Source organism: Cotesia glomerata, linkage group LG10 (genome assembly GCF_020080835.1).
Source record: "Cotesia glomerata isolate CgM1 linkage group LG10, MPM_Cglom_v2.3, whole genome shotgun sequence".
NCBI classification, from domain to species: Eukaryota; Metazoa; Arthropoda; class Insecta; order Hymenoptera; family Braconidae; genus Cotesia; species Cotesia glomerata.
Window position 1 is genome coordinate 12,744,908 of NC_058167.1, and position 16,092 is coordinate 12,760,999.

A 16,092-nucleotide genomic window follows, 5' to 3' on the forward strand; every position below is an offset into this window, starting at 1 on the left:
TAAAATTAAATTTATGAAGATAAAATTTAAAGGTAAAAATTGTTGACATCATACGAGATTTATAAAAAAATATTTTTGTTATTTCTTCACAATTAGAAGTGACATCACGTACTTATGTCAAAGAGCTTTTAAGTTACTTATTATTTCAATCTTATAATAGTCACGTGATTTTATTTATTTATTTTTTATTTTTAGTCAAAGTTCAGAGATTTAAAGAAATTTGTTTATTTGTAAAGGTGTTTACTGTCTACAATAACACCGTGTTGTTCTTTTTGATTGTCCAAAGCCACAAGTGGGGAGTTGCACAGTTAAAGTGTACCCCCCTTTTACATCTGCGACATAAACTTCATCGAACATATAACAAGTGATTCTTAGTTTACTCCACGTTCAATCAGAAAACGTGTTTGTTCTTAGAGCTACTCTTTATTAAATAAATAATTTTAAAACGAGATGTGATTTATAAAATAATTTTTATTACGCTATTTCTAGATATTTTTGTCACTGTGCTTAGTCAAAATTAAGCTGGAAGAATTCAAAAATATTTTTTTAGTAGTTAATAAATAAGTTAAAATGGTGAAATTTAATTTAAAAACACTTTTATGGATAAATTTTATTTTTTTAAGTCAAGCTGCGAGGAAAACAGTGCATATTACCCCGACATCTGCATTAGATCTCAATGATAATGATATTATCAGAGTATTTACACACAACAAATCAAATCCAAGGGATTTTGAAAATTTGACAATTGCTGTTAAAGATACCGAAGAAATTTTTTATCTTGACGGCAAAACTGATTCTTATGGGACAGGTTTGGCTTTTTTTATTGTTATTTAATAGTAATTAGGTAATCGACAAGTATTTAGAACGAAACAAAACAATCACTTGTTGAAATATTACGTTTTCTTTCTAATTGAGACTTTCTTGAGTAATTGTAATGTATATTTTAGAGACACATAAATTAGTTCTAAGAATAAGAGACGAAATGTCATTTTTTTAACACAGCAAAAATCAACTCAATAGTAAAAAAATTTATTTAAAAAAAATTAACATAAAAAAAAAATTTTTTTTCATAATATAAATAGTTTTAAATATAATACTAAAGTTAGCCGATGAAAATTAAATTAGCCGACATCTGAAAATTTTTGTGATTTATTTTATTGAAAAATTATTAAAAAACAATTAGAAGAAACAATTTCACATACAGAAAATTTTAAAAATTATACGTGCAATTTTTTAAAAATATTTTTTTAGTTCTAATTTAATTAATAAAAAAAAGTCAAAAATTGTTAAACGTCGGCTAATTTCAGATGAAAATTAAGTTAGCCGACATTTAAAAATTTTTAGAATTTTTTTTTTATTAAAAAAATCATTGCAGAATAATAAAAAAAATTTTCATTTGTAAAAAACTTAAAAAATTCTAAGTGCAATTTTTAAAAAATATTTTTTAGTTCCAATTTAATTATTAAAAAAAAATCAAAAAATTAAAATCGTCGGCTAACTTTAGTGTTATTAATTTTAGTATCATAATTAGCCGTCAGCTGTCAATTTAAAAAATTTTTTTAACAAATCAATTACAATAAAAAAATTCTAAAAATTTTCACTTGTAATTTTTATTAATTTTCACTTGTGGAATTTTTTAATTAAATTTTTTTTATAACAATATAATTACTATAAAATTCTAAAAAAATTTCTAATGTTTGTCAACTTCAGTGTCATTTTTAAATTTATTAAATTCATAAAAATTTTTTGATTAAATAAATATTTACAAAATAAATTTATAAATATATTATTTCTTCTTTTGTGGGTTGATTTTTTCTATTAAATTATTTTTTTATAAAATATTATAATTTATTGAGTTGTATTAGCAGTACTTAAAAGTTTTCACATTAAAATAAAATTATTACACGCGGAAGCTTTTAAGCGCATTGTTTTAAATTAACAATTGCAATCACGTTAAAAAAAAAAGTATTTTCATTTATACATAAATGTATAATGTGTAAGAAATAAAGTAAATCTGAATATCAGATAAACAGATTGATTGAAGGACAAATTATTAAATATTTATTTTGCAAAGCACGCGGGTGCCTTTCTGGCTAGTATTTAAAAATCATCGCGTCTTGAATGCAAGTAAGCTGTTAGTACTCCCAAGTAGTAGTAGTACAACTCAACTAAATGTTATTTTACTGTGGCTGTAATAAGTAGAACCATCACTTTCAATTTCATCGATCAGATTCCAGACCTTTGATTAAATAGTTACAGTTTAAACTATTAATGTCAGATATTAATTATGATAATGAAACAATTAAAAAAATTACAATAACAAATTTAATTATTAAGTAGGTAACACTGTTGCTAATACTATTTATAATAGACGCTGTTGCAATAAAAGCAAATTTTTATATTCACAATTGCAACACTCAGTCGACAACTTGTCAAAGTCGGGCGTTTTTAAGCAATCTCATTACAGATCAAAGCCCACAGAAAGATTTACAATTGAATGGCAAATTTGTAGTGCATAAGCTTCAATAAATTTATTCGATTTCACGTTATTATAAATATTTGCATACTGTAATTTGCAATTGTGTCAATTATTTCCGTTGTTACAAAACAATTGTAGAAGCTAAATGTTAGCTTTATACTTGAATCGTTTTTACTTTTGTTATTTATACTTTTTTCATTCAGATGATGCGCTGTCAATGTAATAGCGAATTCGGTTCGTGTAATTTTTTTATATTAGTATTTAGGACGCGACGCACGTACCTCGTTGGTGCAAGAATCATTCAAGAGCGAGCAAGACATTACGCACACTTTTACATATGTAATGTCATTGTATGGGACACCTACACGATCGTAATTGTAACTCGTACAATTTTGAAATCTTTTTCTATTCTATTTTATTTCTAACTTCGCAAGTCATAATAAGCTCTTAATTATACTCAAGTTTTATTTTATTACAATAGCAGTACTTTTGTTTAATGATATTTAAATTAGCTTATTTAAATAAAAAATTTCATTTTTAATTATTTAAAATTCTTTTTTGCTGTAATTTACTCGTTAAAATTTTTCATATAAATTAATTTAGAAGATATTCAATAATTTTTTGTAAAAAATTAATTATGGCATAAAAAATTGATATGTAGAAATTTAAATATATTAAAAATACAATTTATTTAAAATAATTTTTCAGAACAAATTTGTTTGTTAAATAAAATTAAAAAATGGCCAAGTGACTGCTAACTTTAATGCCATAAATTTTTTAAATTATTAATTTAAATATTTGCTAAATTAATGAAAATTAAGTTAGCCGACATCTAAAAATTTTTAGAATTTTTTTTATAGAAAAAATTATTATAAAAAAATAATTTCATTTGTAAAAACTTGGAAAACTATAAGTGCAATCCTTAAAAAATATTTTTTTGTTATAAATTAATAAATGAAAAAAAATTTGAAACGTCGGCTAACTTTAGTATTATGCTAAATTAATTTTCATTTTTGTTCAGTGTAAATTTAATTTATGATTTATTATTAATTTTCCAATTCAGAGTTGAGTCACTGTAAAAAATTGAAAAAAATTATTAGTACATAATTTTTTAGAAGAAATAATACATACCGCTAAATTTAAATCAAAAGATTTATGAAACTGAAGTTATGGCAAACATCTGTAATTTTTTTGGACTTTCCCAACAAATAAAATACTATGAAGAAAACATTTTTTAAAAAATTACAATAACTTTTTGACAACTCTAGAATTTTTCATAAAAAATTCTAGAAATCATCATATGTCCGCTAATTTTAGAATCAAAAAGATTTTTATTAATAGTCATTATAATAGCGATAGAAAGAAGTAATATAATGGAAATAAATTTAGCAGATATTAAATAATTATTAGAATTTTTTTTAACAAATAAATTATGGCAAAAAATATAAGAAAAAAAAATGGCATAACTTGCAGAAATTTTTACAATTATACTACCAATACATTGATCAAAATTTTACATTTTCATCAAGAACTTTATGTAAAAATTTCCTTTTTCTCCTTGAGTTTCTATTTATAAAAAAATGAATTTATTTAGAAATATAAATTATGTAAATAAATACAAAGAAAAACAAATAAACCTACTTTTTTTTTTTTTTTTTTTTTTTTTTTTTTCACCAGGAAATGGAGAAACTCAAGAGATAAATACTCTCATCAAAATAGTTCCTGAGTTTGATTTAAGTGTGGAGAATGTAAGCGCGCAGTGTCGGAAGGACTCGGAGTTATTTAAGCGTGAACTGAGAAAGATGAGTCTTTGGGCTGTGAAGAGTAAGTTTTAATAATAAACTAATTAAGAATGTTATTATCTCAAATGGTTATGACTTATGGCGATGCGGTATTCTATTTGTGTACACAAATACACTCAATGCCGATAGATTACATAAAACACATAAACCCAATAGATTTTTACCGTGTAGACATGATATGAACAAAGTCGTCATAAGAAATGCGCTTGGTATTTGGTAATGTAACAAAAGACACGTGAGCGTTTACAATTGTCTCGATTTCACCTACTCTCTTCCTGATGATCACGAGCTTGAGGTCACGTATTATGATATACAGTCATTGTATTTTAATAGTATTTATTTTTCAGTGTACGATGCGACAGCTAAAATACCATCGGGGTTGCTCAGTGGTAATGTAAATCAGCTGGGTGATTTTGACGAGTGTCTGAGCGTTAATTCGCCGGCAGAGGATCAATTATACGGGCAAATTACCGGGCAGTATTGTTTGGTTTATCTGCAAATAAATATTGACAAGTCCCGGCCTGATTTGACGTATCTTCATCGCCTCACACACTCTCACTACGCATTTAGGAGTAATTTAACAGATGTAAATATGATTATGAGTAAACTATATTATGAAGAGAATAAGAACAATTTTGTGTCTTGGATAGTTATATGAGAAAATCGATTTTTTTAGTGGAATTTAGTATCATTGCAAAGATCTTGACTTGAATTTGTGCCTTCTCAAGGTTTCATATCATTCCCAGCGATAGTTAATTTATAACGATAAATATTGAGGCTGCATTCAAAAATGATCTATCTCTAGGTACATAATTAAGAAATGACCTTGTATCTTGTAAACTATTGACATTTTTAAAGATATAAGCTCATCCTGATGTTACACTCGTCGAGACCTTTCATTTGAATACCCACATCAATTTCTCATATATTTTATATATTTATATATATCATATATATGTATATATGAAAAATATATCAAAAATGTAAGTGGGTACTCAAATGAAAGCTCTTGGTGAATATAACATCAAGATGTGCTTATATCTTTAAAAGGGTCAATAGTTAAGAAAGTAAAGTGTAATTTAACATAATTAAGAAACTACCTTGTATCTTGTGAACTATTGACATTTTTAAAGATATAAGCTCATCCCGATGTTACACTCATCGAGACCTTTCATTTGAGTACCCACATCAATTTTTCATATATTTTATATATTTATATATATCATATATATGTATATATGAAAAATATATCAAAAATGCAAGTGGGTACTCAAATGAAAGCTCTTGATGAGTGTAACATCAGGATAAGCTTATATCTTTAAACACGTCAATATTTAAGAAATTACAGGGCATTTTAACAAATATCTTGTGAACTATTGACGTTTTTAAAGATATAAGCTCATCCCGATGTTACACTCATCGAGACCTTTCATTTGAGTACCCACATCAATTTTTCATATATTTTATATATTTATATATATCATATATATGTATATATGAAAAATATATCAAAAATGCAAGTGGGTACTCAAATGAAAGCTCTTGATGAGTGTAACATCAGGATAAGCTTATATCTTTAAACACGTCAATATTTAAGAAATTACAGGGCATTTTAACAAATATCTTGTGAACTATTGACGTTTTTAAAGATATAAGCTCATCCCGATGTTACACTCATCGAGACCTTTCATTTGAGTACCCACATCAATTTTTCATATATTTTATATATTTATATATATCATATATATGTATATATGAAAAATATATCAAAAATGCAAGTGGGTACTCAAATGAAAGCTCTTGATGAGTGTAACATCAGGATGAGCTTATATCTTTAAAAACGTCACTAGTTAAGGAAGTACAGTGCAATTTATCAAAATTCATTGTTTAACAAAGTAAAATTTTATTTATTTATAGTTCATAATTCTCGGCAGTCACATAGTGACTGCAGATTGTTAGTATGATATAAATAAAGTATAAGTTCATTTATGCATACGATATTGCATGGTTTAGAGAGCTGAATGTACAGTAATAAGGTATTGAGTACCTCGTTTGAATTTATATCAACCGCTAGCTGGTGTGTTAAAATATTTAACATGAAAGTAAAAGCTAGTGACTTATAATTCAGGTCATGTCCTTGGTTAGAGATATTTAATATCCGTAATAGTTATGTAGATTTTTTATTATTCATTACAAACTAATTATTTTATTTAATTAATTCGAATTTATTACAGCCAGGCCACAGGGTACCGCGTTTCAGCACTGTTAACTGGGCGGTGTGCGCACCAGCTAGCTGTTCACCTCAAGATGTTGAAACAAGCTTCAAGGATAAGCTCGCTAAGTACACAACAGGGACTGGTCTTGACGTAACCATCAGAGTCGACCGTGAAATGTGCCAAGTTCAAAGGACCAAGTCACTTCCTATTGCGACAATCATCGTCGGGTATGTATTTTGTCACTCTTTAAATTAAATTATTAACACATACTTGTAGTAGAGAAAATTATTAACCTTCGTTATTTTATTAATACTACTTTGATTTTTTATTCTACAGCATTTTCTTCGCTGGCGTTATAATTCTCTCTATTGTTAGCGCTGTTTGTGATCACTACAATGTTTATGCTAATGAGATCTTACTGTCGTTTTCCCTGAAACGTAATTTCCGTAAGCTTATATCATTACAACGCAGTCAGAATGACATAGCAACTGTCCATGGTGTAAGAGCAATTAATGCGCTGATGTTAATAGTAGCGCATAAAAGTATGGCTATTTTTTTTTATCCTTATGCCAACAGAACTACTATGGCAGAGGTTTGTCTCAATTACTTTAATTTACTTTCTTAATTATTTACAAGTGGGGTCTTCTCTAGTTTTGGCCATATTTAAGTGAAAAATTAACATTTTTTAATTTTTTTTTATTCTGCTTGTTTTTACGGCGCATTTATGATAAAAAATGTCGTGAAAGAAAAAAATATTTTGATAGCTTTTTTGCCTTCAAAAGTTGAAAAAAATTTTGGCTCTCATATTTTTGAATAAAATTTCTATTTTATCTTTTTTTCATGTTTTAGATATATTTTTTTTTTGAAAAGAACAATTTAAAAAAAAAAATTGAATATCACAATTTTCTAAAAAATTTGTTTAAATTATGGTAATTGACTTTTTTTTTAAATTGTTCATTTTTTTAATGTATTTAAAAAAAAAAAAATAGTTAAAAATTTTCAAAAAAAAATTTCGTTCAAAAAAATGAAAATGAAAATGGTGGACTCCACTTATAAATAATTACCAAAAAAATTTACTTGAATTAAGTAAATTATTTTGAAGATTAGCTTCTTAATTTGAGTAGAAATATTCTTAAAATAATAAATTTTTCTTAATTTAAGTAAATTTCACTTGATTCAAAATTTTTTCGTCTTGATTCATGACAATTAAACTCTTTAAAATTATTTTTTTAGTTCAAGAATTTGTAAAATCTATTAAAATTTTGCTAATCAACTTTTTTTTTAACATTTGTTTACGTATTTTTCAAAAAAAAATATCAAAATTTTCAAAAAAAATTTAGTTAAAAGAAATGAAAATTGAAATACCCTAATTAAAAAAAAGATTTAAAAATATTCAACCCATGCAAAGTGTATATCTATATATTTGTCAAGTTGAATCTTTTTTAATCTCTTTGAGCCATTACGAATCTTTTCAAATCTCTTTTTCTAATCAGGGTAGTGTACCTCACTTGCAAATAATTATCTTTAGTTTATATTAGTAACTACAAATAATTATATAAGTTCTTTATTTTATGTTGGTTTTTATTAAACAGTATCTTGGTCAGCCTTGGACAGTATTAGGTCGAGCAGCCAGTCTTTATACAGATCCTTTTATCATGCTGTCAGGACTTTTGACCACTTATTCGCTTGTACAGCAATTAGATAAATCAGGAAAAATTGATATTAAAAAAGAATATTTATCAAGATTACTCAGGTACATTTTTTTTACATTATAAAATACATCATGAGCATGATATTTAAATTAAATCTTTAATTAATTTTTTCTTGGTATTTTTATAGTATTTAAAAAATATATATTCTTCCCAGATTGGTCCCAACTTTAGGGGCGTTAATACTTTTCTGCACTTTTATAATGCCGTACATTGGTTCAGGACCTCAGTGGAACTTGGTAGTAACTCATCATGCAGAAATTTGCAAAAGAACTTGGTGGAGAAATTTATTATTTATTCACAACTATTTTGGATTTGAAAATATGGTAATATATAATTTACATAGTAAAAAATTTTTTGTTAAAAATTGAACACTTTTATGTGTAAATTTAACATTTATTGTGTTAAATTAACACAGAAAAATGTTAAATATTTAACATAAAAATTTTTAACACAAAATTTTTTAACGCATTGACGCAAAATTTTTTACTGTGTATTTATTTATTTATTTATTTATTTATCTTTTAACTCAGTAATTTGTTTACAGTGTTTGACGCACACACATCATGTAGGCATTGATACTCAACTATTTGCATTATCTCCATTAATGATATTGACACTGTACAAGTGGCCGAAGTTTGGAGGACTTACACTTGCTATTATCGCTTTATTATCAACAGGATTACGATTTTACGTTACTTATTACAAACGTCTTAGTAATTATGTTTTCTTCGGTACATCGTAAGTATTTTATTTTTATGGATTTAGTACTTCCTCGCAAACAAATAATGATTTATGATGTATCATGGATATATTTAAAATTGCCTCAGCATACGACAGTTGTTTGATACAGCAAATCTTTCATACATATTGCCATCTCATCGATTGACTGTTTATATAATTGGAATTTACCTCGGTTACTTGCTTAGAAGATACCCCAAAGGATTAAAAATAAACAAGGTAATGCCATCGGCACTTTTTTTCATTAAAGTATTATATATATAAAATATTGCGAAATAAATAGTTGCTGTTATTTATCTTTAATTTGACAGTCGATCATTAGACTCGGCTGGATGGTGACCTCTTTAGCAGCTCTTGCTGCCTTCTTAGGACCTGCTGGTATGGGTTCCATCCACTACGTCTACGATCCAATACACGCAGCAGCTTATAACGCTTTCGCTCCAATCGGTTGGTGTGCGTTATTTGCCTGGATTGTTGTTGTTTCTCATACAGATAACTCTACAAGTATTTAATTATTATTAAAAAAATATTTTAATTATAAAATACCTCAATTAAGGGGCTACATGGATTTTCTGATTTCCTTCGGGAAAAAATGGCCTATTTTCATGATATTTAAGTTAGCAGTCACTTGACAATTTTTTAATTTTATTTAACAAAAAAATTTGTTCCAAAAAATGATTTTTAAAAATTTACATTTTTAATTTTTTTAAATTTCTACATGTCAATTTTTTTTCTTATTTTTTTTTACCACAATCTATTTGTCAAAAATATAATTAAAATTATCAAATGTCTGCTAAATTAATTTTAATCCTATTTTCAACAATTTTTTTTTAATAGAAAAAATGAAATATTTTATTCAAACTTTTTACTGTCTCAAAAATACATGTTTAATAAGGGATTACTGAAATTAAAAAAAAAAATATTAAAAACTCTGCTAATGTGACGTTATTTTCGAAAAAAAAATATGTGCTTTAGTTAAGACTTCAAACTAGGTCTTGAACGAAGGAAAAAAAAATGAAAATTGGATTTTTGGCAGGTTTTTACAAAAAAATTAAAAATTTGGCTAAAATTTCGCGGCATTTTTTTTTTAAATAATTGTAATTGAAAAAAATAAATCCTTCGTTCAAGACCTTGTAAATTATATCTCGAAGACCTGTCTAAAATTTCATCAAGATCGGGTGAGTAGTTCTCGAGAAATCTTGACAACCGTTTTTGAAAACATAGTTTTGAGAAAAACGCGTTTAAAGTTTTAAGTGACAATACAACAGCGCTTTGAGCGCGCAACTTTTTAAAACTCTATCGCCGAAACTATTATTCAGATCGATTTGAAATTTAAGGACAATAATCTAGAGATTTTTTGAAACCGAGAAACCCATGTAACCCCTTAATAACTTAAAGTTATTTGGTACAAATATAACTCTTTTTTTACAGCATCGCTCACAAGATTCTTCGGATGGAGAGGCTTTCTAGTCAGCACAAAATTGAGTTATGCTGTTTACTTAACGCAGTTCCCGGTATTTTTCTACAATGTCGGTGTAACTCGTACTTCAGAGACGTATGAATTCGTTAGAATGCACTTCAATTTTAATGAAATTTTTTGGATTATTACAACAGCCGCTGTACTTACACTTTTATTTGATACTCCTTTTCAAAATATTAAAAATTATTGTTTAAAATCTAAATCAAAAGACTCTAAGGCTAATGAAGTAATTTATAAAAATGTTAAAGTCGAATAGATTTTACACTCATAAAAAATTTAACTTGACTCAAGAGCCAACATTTTGAACCAAGAATACCATTTTGAAGAAAATTATTTTCTTGAGTCAAGAGAATAAATTCTTGAGACAAGAAAAATTTACTTAAATCAAGAATAATTTCTTGACTCAAAAAATAACATTCAAGTTAGCTGACAATTTTTTAATTTTATTTTACAAAAAGATTTTTTTCAAAAAATTGTTTTTAAAAAATTGCATTTTTTCAAAAAAATCATTTTCTTCAAAATGGTATTTTTGGTTCAAAATTTTAGCTCTTGAGTCAAGTTAATTTTTTTTATCAGTAGTTATTTAAGCGTGTACATAGATCTAGTTTACCTTGCCTTAAAAAGCAAAAAATTTATTTATAAGATAAATTGTGTTAGGGATTGTAAATATTTTTTTTTAAGCTATTGTAATTGATTGCACACAATAATTCATTTATATTGTTTATTTTGATACAATCACGATTAAATAAATGACATTAATTATTAATTACTTTCTTCTGTAAGCGTTATAATGATATTCATTATTACACATAATAACAAGAGTATTTTGTGGGCACTAATTAATTATTATTGCGCACAATTATCACGTTGAAAAGTCTAATTCAATATAACTTTATAACTGGATACGTTATTTACAAGCTTACGCGGTAATTTTAAATGAGTCTTTAATTATTAAATTAATTATAATTGTTAATTATTAAAAAATATATTAATAGTAACTTAAATAATTAATTATAACTGTAAATATTGGTAAAAATACGCAGTACAAGGTAACATTACATATTAAATATTTAAATCAAAAAAATTTTTAGCTGTTTGATCAAATTAATCAATACTTGATTAATCTCATGGTTTTTATTTAACGATTTATGAAAAATCGCGATCACGAAGAATTGTTGGAGCAACTAATGACCAAACATACATTCCAAGACACATCCATGATGAAATTATTTTTACCCACATGGAAGCAGGGTTGGAGTTTAATGTTTCGAGAGTCGAGTTTGGCCTAAAAATTTTGATTGTTTGATTTAGCAAAAATAATAATTAATAATAAAGTAACTAATTAGGGTAGCGCAAAAAACCCGATTATTTTTTTTTTTTTTAGTCTCGAGTGAAAAAATGTCAGTTTTTGATATTTTAAGAACCCTCTCCAAAGAACAGCTCAAAAAAAAAAATTTTAAGAGGTCGCTCCAAATTTTTTTAAATTTCAAAAATCGAAATTTTTTTTTTTTTAATTTTTGTTCTTGTTACGTCATAATTTTATAGACCAAAAAAAAATAAGTTCCTGAAAGTTTCAATTCAAAATTTAAATTTTGAAAGGTCGCTCATAGTTTTTTTTAAATTTCAGAGTCAAAAAATGCTAATTCAATTAAATAGTCACTAATAAATTAAAAAAAAATTATGAGCGACCTTTTAAAATTCACATTTTGAACTGAAACTTTCAGGAAAACCTATTTTTTTGGTCTATAAAATTATGACGTAACGAGAAAAAAAATTTAAAAAAAAAAAATTCGATTTTTGACGATTTTTGAAATTTAAAAAAATTTGGAGCGACATCTTAAAAATTTTTTTTTAAGCTTTCCTTTGGAGAGATTTCTCAAAACAAAAAAACTAAAAAAAAAAAAAATCGGTTTTTTTGCGCCACCCTAGTAAATATAGATAAGAAGATAAATTAAATACTTACTTATACCAATTAGTAAGCGTCATCATAACATAAAGAGTTGCTAAAGCAAACATCAAGTGGAAGAAACTCCAGCTGTAAGCAACAGAATCTTCTTCATTGTCCCAGACCTTGGGTTCAGCTCCAGACTCAGCGTCATGATTGCGGCCCTCTACTGCAACATAGTCTGTTTTCATTTGATAAACAATAAGAGTAAAATAAAAATAAATAAAATCAAATCTCTATAGGTGCATATTTTGTATGTATATAGTAATTTTGTATCCTGATAATAATAAATAAAAAAAAAAAAAAAGTGAATTGTATTTAAATAGCAGGCTAGAAATAAAATAAAAAGCTAATTAATTTTATAATAATAATTATTAAGTGACGCTGACACTTGACAAGCGACAGAACAGCCATCGGGATCAAAAAAGGCAGGCACACACATTCTATGTGTATACTACTATTTTTATTTTACTACTTCTCTGTAGGCTGTTTTGTCTTAGGCTACTGAGTTTGTTGCACACTACTCTACAGTCCTTAGCGTATGTGCGTACCTTCGTTGTCGATTAGAGAAGTGTCTCCATTGCGAACTGCGTAAAATTAGCGATATAAAAGTTGAGAGATTAGGTTTAAAAATATGGTAATACAAGTTCAATATTTACCAGCTCCATTGTCGTTGATGAGAACCTTGTCGCTCATTGTAATTTTTGAAGACTTAGATGCTGTGCGAAGAGAACTGTAAAGTACGCAAGAGAACCAAATAATCAGACCAATTACGCTCTCCTTGTCGAAGGCAGCTTGGTTTTGTTTACGGATGTCATTGCTAGCAATTATTCCCAGCAGTCCTGGATTGCACTCATGGTCTGTAAAAAGAAAAATTTTTTTAAATATTTATTACTTATTATTGTTTCAAGCTTTGTTGATGAAACACTTACCTGGGCTGTTGGAGACACCACTCCATGTCAGGTAGACAACGTATAGAGACACGACGGAAGCCTGAAGAAGACCACTGTGTGGTTGAAACTCTTGGACACTCGGCAAAATGGATATAGCACTGACAATAACGCAGAGGATCAAATTAAATGAAATGAAAAATTTGTTGAGCGAGCAGTCTGATGGCAGAGTGAAGTAGATGTAAAGCAGTGCTACTCCACCAATTGCTAAGCAGTAGTTGAAGAATGTTGCGCTCAACAGTGCTGCGTACCAACATTTAGATTCTGTTTCTTCATAATTACTAACCCAAGCTTCAGCCCAAGAGTGAGCAAAGTCGATTATCAATATTAATTGAATAATTATGAAGAAAAATCCTCCTATCATTCCGAAGTACATCCACACTGGACCAAATGAACCTTCGGGAATGAAAAAGGCTCCTATTACTCCACCAATTACGAGCAAGAATTTTATTGCCCAAAATCTAGAAACAAAGATTTTAAAATTATTTCACAAAAAAAAAAAAGGTTCACTTGAGCCAAGAAAATATTTTTTTTCCTAGTTATTTTCTTGAGCAAAAAAAATTTTTACTTCGGCCAACACTACTTCGGTTTTCCTTCAGGCACCCGAAAAATTTCTTGAGCCAAGAATTTTGTTCTCCGGTCAAGAAATTTTTCTTTCGGTGCATTTTTTATTATATGAGTTTTGATTTATAATTTTTTTTAAGATATTTCGTTAAGAAATGATAAAACTGAAATTAGCAGACATTTGACAATTTTTTAATTTTTCTTTTAAAATAAACTAGGTCTAGAAAATTATTTTTAAAAAATTGCATTTATATTTTTTTAGAGTTTCTAAAGATGGAATTTTTTAAATAAATTTGACTTGTTATAAGGTAAAAGACCCAGTTACTGACAATGGCCTAGTTGTTTGACACTTGCAATTTTATTTCAATTAAAAAAAATAAAATGTTCTCAAAAAAACAATTATCTTAAAATTTGTAATTCATAAATTATATTTATTAATTTATTAAAGTTGGCTTTTTTTTTAATTAAAATAAAATTGCAAGTGTCAATAACTGGGTCTTTTACCTTAATTTGTTTGTTAAATAAATTAAAAAAATTATTAGATGTCTCTCAATTTTAGTACCATTAGGAAATATTAAAACGTATTATTATTATTATTATTATTTTATATAGACTTTTTATTTAAATAGACTTTTAAACATAGTGCCTGATGTCATGTTATCATTTTGAACTTTTTTCTAATTATTTCCTTCTTTTCTTATTAAGTTTTAACTTAAAGTGCATTCTGATGGTAAGAGACCAAATAATAAACATTTTCTCATTTGAAATTATTTTCTATATAAATGTTATATCTCATTATTAAATTTTTTTGTTTTATATATTATTGCTTAATTTTTTCACACACTCTGTAATACTTTATGTATCTTTTGGCTGTTAGGGGACGTTGTCCTACAGCCAGTTAATAAATTACATTACATTGTTATTTTATTGTTATTATTATTGTCAGTAAATTACCCATTTTGTATAGGAGCTCGATGATCTTTTGAACTTTTGACCCCTATCATCATCACTGACATCAAGAAGAAGAAAAGTGAGACGATAAAACATATTCGGTAAACTGCCAAATATCCAACAGCAGATTCACAATCAATTTTAAATGTATCTGGGACGTAATTTGAACTATTGGAACAAAATGGAACCTGGCAAGAAAATAATACAAATATTATAATTATAAATAAGAATAATAATAATGTAAATAAGTGTTGGAATTTAAAATGAATCTGAAAACATACTTTTTTTAGGACATCTTGAAGCCCTGGAGCCAAAGTGATGCAAGCTGTTATTGTGCCCAGCATCAACATCAAAGCGTACATAATTCGAGCACTTGTACTGTTTCTGCATGACGGACATTGTGAACAGCAAAAACTGCAGGCTGCACTTCCACACAGACAGGCCGTCTGAAAAAATTATAACAAACGATTTTTGAATAACCTACTTAACAATTTATAAAAAACAAACACAACAAAGAAAAAAAATTACCTGAGCTGCTGAACAAGCTATTCCCATTTTGAAGTTATTTTGAGTCTCAAACTCTTATCAGAATTACTTAGTGACACTAGTGCTTTTGATGGTGCAATCTTAATGATCTCTACGTCTTTAATTACTAAATGAATCACTGAAACAATTTTTTGACTTTCAATGGCGGAATCACTTGACTTGATTCTCACTCTGACGCAGTTTACTTAAAATCCTGATAATAATATTGACAAAACGTCAACTGTGACCAACTTCAACTCATTGAATATTTTTTTACTCACACATATTCTCTATTAATTTCAACTAACTTTTCAATTCAAAATGAAACACTTGAAAATTTATAAATTGAAAATTAAAAAAATACTTTTAAAATTAAATTGTTTTTTAAAATATTTAAACTAATTATTTAAAAACAAAAGGAAAATTTTAAATTTAATTTTCAATCTTCTTTACCATCTCCGATATTTCAGATCTGTCAGCTGATGACATTCAGCCTTCGAAAATTCTCAACAACCGCGGAATGGCGCTGAGTATTTTATTGGCTGAGGATAATCAGACACTAACGTGTATTTAGCGTTAACGTGAGTCATAAGTACGGAAGAGTATTACTGCGTTATTTTTGACAATTGAATTCAAAGAGTCATTGTTTCCTTCTTGGATCCCAATAAATACCTTCACTTAAAATCTCATTAGAAGTTTCTAGAAACTTATTAAGGAAAAATCAATTAGC

At 27.0% G+C, this 16,092-nt stretch overlaps 2 protein-coding genes across 7 annotated transcripts; one reads left to right on the forward strand and one right to left on the reverse strand.

Annotated features, from left to right (window-relative positions):
* The first annotated feature begins 224 nt into the window (after window positions 1–224).
* LOC123272331 (nose resistant to fluoxetine protein 6-like) lies at window positions 225–11,411 on the forward strand. The gene is made up of 12 exons (XM_044739014.1): window positions 225–808; window positions 4,157–4,303; window positions 4,629–4,867; window positions 6,516–6,724; window positions 6,834–7,089; window positions 8,090–8,250; window positions 8,364–8,532; window positions 8,754–8,947; window positions 9,037–9,166; window positions 9,259–9,451; window positions 10,379–10,687; window positions 11,004–11,411. Exons 1-11 carry the CDS (start codon window positions 571–573, stop codon window positions 10,681–10,683), a joined length of 2,241 nt encoding a protein of 746 aa, XP_044594949.1. The 5' UTR covers window positions 225–570; the 3' UTR covers window positions 10,684–10,687; window positions 11,004–11,411.
* On the reverse strand, window positions 11,135–15,596 carry LOC123272332 (serine incorporator 3). 6 transcript variants are annotated; one of them, XM_044739015.1, is made up of 8 exons: window positions 15,366–15,596; window positions 15,119–15,283; window positions 14,841–15,025; window positions 13,305–13,783; window positions 13,032–13,232; window positions 12,924–12,959; window positions 12,391–12,553; window positions 11,135–11,712 (listed from the first exon to the last, which is right to left on the reverse strand). In XM_044739015.1, exons 1-8 carry the CDS (start codon window positions 15,390–15,392, stop codon window positions 11,574–11,576), a joined length of 1,395 nt encoding a protein of 464 aa, XP_044594950.1. In that variant the 5' UTR covers window positions 15,393–15,596; the 3' UTR covers window positions 11,135–11,573. The 6 variants fall into 6 exon arrangements, with proteins under 6 accessions (XP_044594950.1, XP_044594952.1, XP_044594951.1 ...); XM_044739017.1 differs by having other exon boundaries at window positions 12,391–12,538; window positions 15,366–15,595; XM_044739016.1 differs by having other exon boundaries at window positions 12,391–12,541; window positions 15,366–15,595.
* Window positions 15,597–16,092: the final 496 nt, after the last annotated feature.